The 10,249-nt window shown below is 31.2% G+C and overlaps 1 protein-coding gene across 1 annotated transcript; it reads left to right on the forward strand.

Moving 5' to 3' along the window:
• The first annotated feature begins 1,070 nt into the window (after positions 1-1,070).
• On the forward strand, positions 1,071-2,994 carry LOC118049608 (homeobox-leucine zipper protein HAT14). The gene is made up of 4 exons (XM_035059650.2): positions 1,071-1,569; positions 1,690-2,000; positions 2,149-2,228; positions 2,334-2,994. The coding sequence occupies exons 1-4, from the start codon at positions 1,281-1,283 to the stop codon at positions 2,677-2,679; spliced, it is 1,026 nt and encodes a 341-aa protein (XP_034915541.1). The 5' UTR covers positions 1,071-1,280; the 3' UTR covers positions 2,680-2,994.
• Positions 2,995-10,249: the final 7,255 nt, after the last annotated feature.

The raw sequence follows: 10,249 nt of genomic DNA on the forward strand, positions 1-10,249 counted from the left end.
AAAGAGGGTTTAATTTCTTTTCTTTTTGGGTTTTCTTGCCCAATTGTTAGCTGACAAGTGTTGGTAATAGATGCACTGTTCTGGTTGGTGAGTTAGCAGGCTGTAGCCTCACCCTCAAGTCATCTCATCTCAGTTACCCTAACCTAAAGAAAAATTACTGGTAGGTAGTGTTCTTAGTAACTTGGAAACTGCAAAAGTGACGAGAAACTCACTCATTGATGGGTTATTATCATTTGAAAACAAACGAAACAACAGTGCTTTCTTTTCTATAATTGTGTTTGGTAACAACACGTAATCATATTGTGATGATAATGATGATGTTCATGATGATAATAATAACAATAATGCAACAGTTCAACATGGCTGCATGATCACAGCCCTTGGATTACTCCTTGAATTATTTCCTCGTATTATTGTGGGTGTCGTGGCCCTTTATCGGCGAGAGCACAATAATTTGAAAGATTAGGAGGTAATAATCGAATTATTTAAATGTAATACTTACCTTTTGAAGTCTCTACAGTGTTTCCTAACATCATCAATATCTCATGTCCTAAACAATAATTATTATTTGCAACGAAAAAGGAAAGAGAAGAAGGGAAAGAGGTGGCCATACCACTTGAGCTAAGCTTGATCAAGATTATCTCCATCTCAGACTTATTAAATAAATAAGTATGATGTGTAGCATGTAGATGTGCGTACTTGTGCACAGAAGAAGAAAACAGGGAAAGTTAAGAGTTAGGTTGCCTTGTGCCTCATAAAAATTGCCCCACTACATTTTCTTTTCAAATGCCAACGATTTATATATCAAATTAAATACTATCAATCATTTATCATTGTTTCTCAATAAAGTCAAATATACTTCATTTTTCCATTCCATTCCTCCTTAAAATAATCAACCATATGGTTAAGCTTTCTATTTTCTATTTTTTATTTTTAGAAATCTCTCTCTCTCTCTCTCTCTCTCTCTCTATATATATATATATATATATATATATATATATATATATATATATATATATATATATATATATATATATATGTATGTATTTGTGTCTCGTGTATGGACCGTTGTTTTTTTTATAGATTCACGTGTGTTTGTCAACCTGGATTTGTCGGTCAATCCTTACACCCGCAGGGAAAATAAATATAAAGGCACACGGTCTGGAGAAGGAGATCTGTAATTCTGTGTGTTTGTTTTCATTTCAGAAACACAATAATACATAGGGGTTTTTTTTCTCTCTTCAAAACCCGTTGAAAGCTCATCTTTAGTGTTCCAAAATATGGAGCTGGCCTTGAGTCTAGGTGATACATCAAAGCCTTTCAAGTTTCTTGACAAAAACCCAAAGTTATCAAGCAAAGATCTTGGGTTTTGCATGGCCTTGGGGAGTGGTTTTCCTGCAACAACAAGATCACAAGACAAACTAGGTAGCCATGAAAGTAACTATCAAGACGATGAAAGAAGGGTATCATCAGATCCACCACTTCAACTTGATCTTTTGCCTTTCTCTCCTGTTCCTCGTGGACATCAGGCTCCTTCCAGGATTCACTTTCCATGGCTGACAGATAACTGTAACGTCACTTTGGACTAAAATATTTTTTTATCAGCTCTGTAACAGTTTTTAAGATTTGGGTTATGTTTTTTTTTTTTAATCACTTGTTGATTCTTGGCTTGTTTTTGAATTTTTGCAGTGGTGTCTGAACCTGGTTCAACCGATGCACCAGGGAGAGGGTTTGACGTGAACAGGTTGTCCATGGATGATGCTGATGAAGGAGCGGCGATTTCGTCGCCAAATAGTGCAGCGTCGTCCTTTCAAATGGATTTTGGGATTAGAAGTGGGAGAGACCGTAAGAGAGATTTAGAGGCTATTGATGCTGAGAGAGCAAGTTCAAGAGCAAGTGATGATGAAGAGAACGGTTTGACAAGGAAGAAACTAAGGCTCTCTAAAGAACAATCAGCTTTTCTTGAAGAGAGCTTCAAAGAGCACAATACCCTCAATCCTGTAAGTCATCATATCTTGAAGAATATCAAATGATTTCTTGATTTTATTTCTAACTAAATTACAAAAATCTCATGGGTTTACTACTTGTGGAACTTGTTTAATTAGAGTTTAGCACTGAATGAAGTTTCTCTTTCTTATAATCATGCAGAAGCAAAAGCTAGCTTTAGCAAAGCAGTTGAATCTTCGTCCTCGCCAGGTGGAAGTGTGGTTTCAGAATCGAAGGGCAAGGTGCTTTTCTTTGACAGTATTATCTGTTGAGAAACGATTTTGTTTGAGAAAAATATATTTTTAGAATGAATTTGTGATTGAGGTTTTGTTTTGAATGATATACAGGACAAAATTGAAGCAGACAGAAGTAGATTGTGAGTATTTAAAGAGATGCTGTGAGACATTGACAGAAGAGAACAGGAGGTTACAAAAGGAACTGCAAGAATTAAGAGCTTTGAAAACTTCCCAACCTTTCTACATGCAGCTTCCTGCCACCACTCTCACCATGTGCCCTTCATGTGAGCGCGTGGCCACCACCACCACTTCCTCATCTGGCACCACCACCACCACCACCACCAACCCATCCACCACCACTAGCACCACCAACTCTAAACCATTGTCACTACCTGCTAAGCCTCGGTTATTTCCCATGTCACATGGCCAGGTCCAACCTCACCATGCTGCTTCATGACTCACTATGACTAATTTTTTGAAAAAAAAGAACACAAAATGAAAGACTGGAAAAGAGTTCCCCCCCCCCCTTCCCCGTGTGTAAATAGCTTGGCTTTGGTGATTTTCTTCGTTCCTATCATAATTAGTTTCATTTAGTAATATGGCGTAGGGAAAGTTTGAAAGCGTGGCTGATACACTTTGACTGATGATCTCATGAGGTTGTAGAAGAGATTTGGATAAAATCTAAGCCTCAATTTTGTGGGAAAAGATAATTTACCACCTGATGTATTTAATGGATTTTTGTATTGAATACAGTTTGGAGGATTATTTATTACTTCTCATTCTCTTTTACTTGTTCTGCAGTGCTCCATGGTTGGAATGTAGTGAATTTTTGGAGTGTGTTATAGTGAATTTTTTTAAATAAATTTTTGTGTTAAAATATATATTAATGATGTTTTTTTATAATTTTTAAAAATTATTTTTAATATTAGTATATCAAAATAATCTAAAAAACACATATCATATTTAATTTTAATAATAAATTTTTTTTTAAAAAATTTACTAAAATACAGATTTAAACATAGCCCCAACCGGGCTCGATTAGTTTGAAATGGAGGCCTCCTTCACACGGTGTTTGCAAAGAAATTTGAAAACATCAGAAATTATTGAGGTAGTTGGCAAGCAACAGTCTGAGGATAATGACCAAATTTATGTTTGCCACGCTAAGGATGCTTGAATGTCATGCCTTCAAATCATTTCATTCGCTGATGCATGATGACTTCGCTCACTGTGAATGATCGTGTTAGTTGGGGCAAGCCATTGCCTTGTTCAAAGAAACGAAATCGTCTGTATTTCGTTGATTTTTTTAAAAAAAATTTACAAATTACGCATGCTTCTCCCATTTAGTAAAAACAAACTATTCAATTTAATCGTGGTTTATTCTGAAATTTAAATTATGTAAAGAGCACTAGTTTACAGGGTATGTTGTGCCTGGAATAAATGTTTTTTGGTTACTGTTTTTTTAGTTTCAATTTTTTTTTTTTTGTGTTTTATATTATTTTGATATATTAGATCTAGTTTAATTATTTAACCTTTAAACATTCAAACTCAAATCTTAACCTATCTTAAATTTAAAATTAAATTATATAAAAATCATTTCAATATAATTTAAATGACTTAAAAGATTATCTAAATAACTAGTAAAAAATATGGTTTAACTTTTAAAAATATCAAAATAGCTTTTTTTTTTTAATATGATACATTGATATATTAGATCGATTTAGACCATGCAGCTTAACGTATTAAATTAGTGATTCAAGTTATAGACTTAATTGGATTCAAGACTTTTGTATTTTCAAAACTCTTTTTTATTTAATTATACGATAATAATATTAGATACTTGTAAGAGTACAAACTAAATATCAAGATATTTGTTTGAGACTATAATATTCTTATAAAAAAATAAAAAATATATTAAAAAATTCAAAACCATTGAATGATAAAATCTAAGTAAAATAACAAAAAAAGAAGAGAAAGATAAGAGAAAGAAAAGTCATATCTTTTTAGTGTTCATATAAATATTGAAGGAGAAGAGATGCATCTTAGGTTTTTTTAGTATAGAAAATATGGTCTTGACAACCATCATCCCTTCTAAATGTTGGTTGATGTTTTAATTAGCTTCTCATGAAGCTCTACTAAAATGTTTTTTCAGCTAATCCTATGTTTTGAAGAGTTATTTTTCAGCTAATCCTTAAAAGTCACAAACAATTTCTTGAAAGTCCTTGTTCTCTTAAGGAGTTGATGTCAACAAATTACTCCTTTTATTTATCTTCTCCAGAGTCCAGACTCGTGAAATTGAACCAAAGAATGTCTGAATATTCAAAAACACTGACCAAGCTAAGAAACACACTTGTTGCTTGGTGGTTTCATTTTGCTTTGACAAAAAATAATTGGCTGCGTTAGCCATATATAAGTTGAAATGTGTATAATTGATTACTGGAAAATGGAGGATCAAAAGTTGAAATTTTCATGCCAACTTCAAGCTCAACACCTATTTTCAGCGTATTTTCCATCTTAATCCTTTTATTTTTCAATTTTACCGTTGATCAACAAATGGAAAGTAATTGGCTATCAATTTTGCAGTTGAAGGACTTAATCGATGAAAAAAAAGTTTAGGGATCAAGATTAAAAAATTAAAGAAAAAACACTTCTCCAGTTTACAATGCATTGTGAATATATGCATGCACTGTGTTTTACACTGTTTGGCACCACCCTTTAATTTTAGTTTTTTTTTTTTTTTTAATAAGGAAAAAAATGCCTTAACAAGTAATGGAAAAGGTGCATATTCAGTGCAGCAAAAAACAAACACTTGCTTATATACTCACAAGGGCGATCTGAGGTGACAGGCAGTGGCTTCCGCTGACTGGTTGGTGCTCGGTAGGTAACTAATGGAGGACGAAAATTACAAGGCAACAAATTAGAGCTGCCCTTGCCGTTAGAATTTAGCAGTTGTAAAACGGGGACCAAAAGTTAATTTGGAACTAGAAACAGTATACTCATTTACCCTGGCCATGTAATGTGGTAATTTTCAAAATTAATTTTTATTTAATTATATACTGATTAAAATAAATATTTATAAGAATTTGAAATATTCAAATTTTAAAAGAGAAAATATATTATTGAGTTGAATTTCCATTACTAATTTATATATTTTTATTTTCTTGACAGAAAAATACCAGTTTTTTATTAACAATTTTTTTTTTTAATAGAATTATAAGATAATTAAATTGCATATTTAAAATAATATCAATAATTTAAATTAAAGAAGTGAAAAGATTATTTCTAGAGGTAAAAGTCCCATTTTTTTATTAATTTATTTTTTTGGATCAAAACAAATTTTTTTATTAGCAGCATTTTTTTTATGCAAGAACTTATCATAATTGTAAAAAACAAGTTTCAAATGAAAATAAAAAATAATGTCATCATAAGTTTTATCATAATTATAATTATATGCGTCCATTGCCAATCATATATTTTATAAATACAATTCCCTCATCAAGCCCACATAATCTGAAGAAGAAAGACAACCTTATGGAGTATATAGTTAATTGAAGTTTATCTGTGTCTCCGACAACAAGCCTCAAAAAGCAAACTGTTGTTAAGAACACTGTATTGAACTCCAAATAATATGGGCTGTTCTGCAAAAACCGTGTGGGAATTTAAAAACTCTGAGCTGCTGCCCAGACCAACCCAACATTGCAGCATACAAAACATCAGTAAGGGTAGAGAAGCCTAGTCCATCTCGCTTTAAATGTCAAGAACGTATTTACTTTACTGATGTTATCGGCTTCCTGGGCTCGCAGCATGAATCAGGCTAACTCCAATTCTCCAAACCAGGCCTACTTGGCTACATTTGTGGCGAACATCCTTTGTAGAAGGAACCATGCTATGCCCATGTTGCATTTTATTTCAAATTTAAGAGTGAGCAATAAAAGGGAACGTCAATTAAAGCTTTTGCACTCGAAATGCTTGCTAAAATGCGTGAAAAGGGAGTGGTTTCAAGCATCCTAGGAGCTGGATAATATGTTGGAGTAGTAGGAGGAAGGATGCGGGCGAGGGTTACGGGCTTTTAGTGCCGGAAGGACTGGATTACCAAACTCCATCTTGCTTATGTTGGAGCAAAGCTTCGAGCACCCTGTACCTCCTCACATGGACCATTGAATCAAGAGTTTCCACAATTTAAACAGTTTAGTGGCTAAGCCTTTATTAATATTGTTTTTTAAAATATATTTTGTAAAAATTAATTTTTAATGTCGATATATTAAAACAATTTAAAATATATATATATATATATAAAATTTCTTATAAAGTACTGTTTGGAATATAATTCCAAATAATACCGTCACCGAAGTGTTAAAAGTGTTAATTCTACTTTTGCAAGTCAACATTAACGTGGAGTTGGCTTCCCCAAATTTTCTTTCCTGATCCGACAACATCAGCATTTACCGGTCCAAATATTCCAAGTTATAAAATGTATTTCCTTGTATGGACACTTTCAAGACCACCATCTTCTAAAATCAGGTCCACTCGCGACCACTGAATGTTCATTTTTTTTTCTTAAAAAAAAAGACCACCAAATTGGTCTCATATTGGTCCACCTCCCTTTTCTTTGGTGTTATCTTCTGCGTTGCTTTTCTACCTGGAATATATAACTTAAATGAATTTAATTTCCCCTTCTAAAGGCATAACTTTAATGAATTCAATTGTACATAAAATGCATAAATTTATTTGTAATCAAATATTACAAGAACATTTTAAATAATCAAAGAGGAAAGAGGCAATGAGTGGCCTTACCTAGAACTCCTGTTATATGTGTTTTTGATAAGCCGGGCCCCACATTAGATTTTCCTCTTACAATTCTAATGAAAACAAATCAATATTTTTGTTTTGTCAAAAACATATACACATTCATATAGATTTAATTTAACCCAAGTGCTTCCAAACGCAATTGTACAAATTTAGTCCATTTCAAACATTTTAATTATACACAAAATCAATCCATAATTATTATTTTAAAAAAAAATCAATCCATAATTATTTGCATTTACGGTTGTCCTAGCAACCAATTTTCATGTACTTTCATACTAATGTAATAGCCCTCATTTTCTCTTTTTCTTTTAATTAACATGGATATTGAGGTCAGTTTATAATTAATTTCATGAGCCTTTAAGTTAACGACCATGTAAGTTTTTAGCGGCCCTGAGGTTTGTAAGACTTAAACTGGTGACTTTTATAGAACAAATCTAGGGCCCAATAGCTCTCATTTTCTCCATGCTAGAGATGTCAGAACAACCCTAAATTTTCATCTTTTAGGGTATTATAACACCTCTAATTTTTTCAAATTCAAACTATAATAACAACCCGTTTTTCCACACTTTCACTTCTACAAAACATAACAATAATAATCAACTCATAACAATACCGAATTACCATATTTGCAACATGTTTACCGCACTCCAAGCATCATTAAATACCAAAATCAACACAATTCCATCAATATTCCATACTTTCGTCATTCTGAATTTTAATAACAATTAATCCACCTCTAGAGATCATATCACATATTAAAAAAAAAAAAACTAACTTAAGTATCTATAAAAACATTTAAAACATCAAAATCTACACATTTTGATCAAAATCTTAATCCTCCTAAAATTCTCATCATGGTCAGCCACTTTAGCATTATCATTACCATCATTGATTTTCAATTTTCTTCAAAATACATTCAAACATACCAATTATAACAACTCACACAAGTAAATCAAGTTCCATAAACCCTTCAAATTCTTATATATGGGTGGCCACTAATCGAGTTTCAATATCAACAATTTGTTTCAAATTTTTCTTTAATTTAATAATAATATATTATTTCACATTTATACAATCAAAAATCATCTTAAACAAAACTTCTCATAAAATATAGCAAAAAATCTAAAATTATTAGAATTGGGAATTTATCAATTCCCTCATAAAACATGTAAAAATATAAATTCAATTGAAAAAAATATCTTACCGTAATCAATTGACCCAATTTAATGCATTACAATCAATCCCAAGAATTTCTTCTCCCTCTTTAATTAATAATTTTCCTCTATCTTCTCTACTTCCAATCTCTCACTAAACTAACTAACTAGGATTTGATTTTGGTGATAACCTCACTAATTAACCTCTATGGAAATTGATTTTTGTGAAGAGAAAAAAAAAGGAGAATAATTGATGAAATTTTCAAGTCTAACTTGTTGGCCTTAGCTATAAAAGGGGAAGAAAACTTCTACTTTTGTTTACAACAATACCACTCATTTAATATCTCATAGGTTGTTCCAGTTAAATCTCCAATCATATATATATATATATATATATATATATATATATATATATTGTATTTCATCTAAAGTTTTACACTAATATTCTCGAAACATCCATCACAATTCACAAAAAATTTTCTTTTAATTTATTGTTTTTTGGTTGGGACTTTACGCGATTCATTACAAGGTTTATATCTTTGAAGTTGTGGCTAAACCTATCAAACTTGCGAACGAGATCATATATTGATTCGAGTCTAATAATTATTTTTTTTTTAAATTTATTTTGTGCCTAGATATTGATTAACAAAATTGTTTTTTTTTTTTCAAAAAAAGCTTAAAAAATATCCAAGGCACGTTGGCCTGGTGGCCTAACACTTTTAAGCTTCTAAGAAAAAACTCTCAGTTGCCTAGGTACGGCATAATTTTTAAAAATCTTTTTTAAAGAGTTGAGGACTTGTCATCCTCCCATATTTTTCTTGAAAAAAAAATTTAGGCGACACCATTTGCTATCGCAGGAAAAGTTTCATTTGTTTGTTTAGATTTTGACCACAAATGCGATGCCCGAAGAATCGAAGCAAATAATGTTTTGCCCTAAAAACCCATTTTCGAACCTTTTTTTTTTTTTAAAAAAAAAAAACACCTTATAAACACCCTTAGAACATATAGAAACTAGTTTATCAACCAAAGAAACAAAAAAAAAGAGTCCAAAACCACGAAATGAAGTTGGGTTAGATTTTTCTTTCTGGACTTGGATCTATTTTTTTTTTTTGGCAATATTAAGGTTTTAAACATCTACCATCAAACTTCTTTAATCAAATAGAACCCGTGGACACCAGGGTTAATCATTTTGGTGGTTAGAATTTATAAAAACAATGGCTCTCTCTCTCTACATTGAAATCCAGCGATGCTTTCTCTCTCTCCTTTCATAAACTAAGGATTAAAAATTAATAAAAATGAGGTTTTATATCAAAATTTATTTTGATAAAAAAATTAAGGGAATGAAAGTTATAATTTTGGAAAATGGAGGATCAAATTGAAATTTTCATGTTAACTTCAAACTCAACACCTATTTTCAGCTCATTTTCCATCTTGGTCCTCTTTTTTTTTTTTCAATTTTACCGTTGATCAACAAATAGAAAACAATTGGTTATCAATTTTGCAATTAAAGGACTGAATCGATGAAAAAAAAGTTTGGGGAGCAAGATAAAAAAAATAAATTAAAAGCTCTTCTCCAGTATACAGTGCATTGTTAATATATATATTGTGTTTTCCATGTTGAACACCACCCTTTAATTTTAGTTTTTCTTTTTGAACAAGTAAAAAAACACCTTAACAAGTGATAATTAGAATTGATCGGGTTAACAAGCAATGGGAAATGTGCATAATTAGTGCAAAACAAACACTTGTTTATATACTTTCAAGGTATCTCGATTTAATGGTCTCTTTAGAATTGTAGCAGCGGTAATAATTTAAAGTATTTTTTATTTAAAAATATATTAAAAAATATATTTTTTTTAAATTATTTTTGATATTAATACATTAAAATAATATGAAAACATATAAAAAAATTATTTTAAATAAAATAAAATTTAAATTTTTTTAAAAATATGATTTACATTTCCTTCCCCAACACACCCCAATCTGAGGTGGCAGACAGTTGCTTCCGCTGACTGGTTGGTGTTCGGTAGGTACATTAATGGAGGACCAAAAATTACAAGGCAACAA

The sequence above is a fragment of the Populus alba genome, chromosome 16, assembly GCF_005239225.2.
Source record: "Populus alba chromosome 16, ASM523922v2, whole genome shotgun sequence".
NCBI classification, from domain to species: Eukaryota; Viridiplantae; Streptophyta; class Magnoliopsida; order Malpighiales; family Salicaceae; genus Populus; species Populus alba.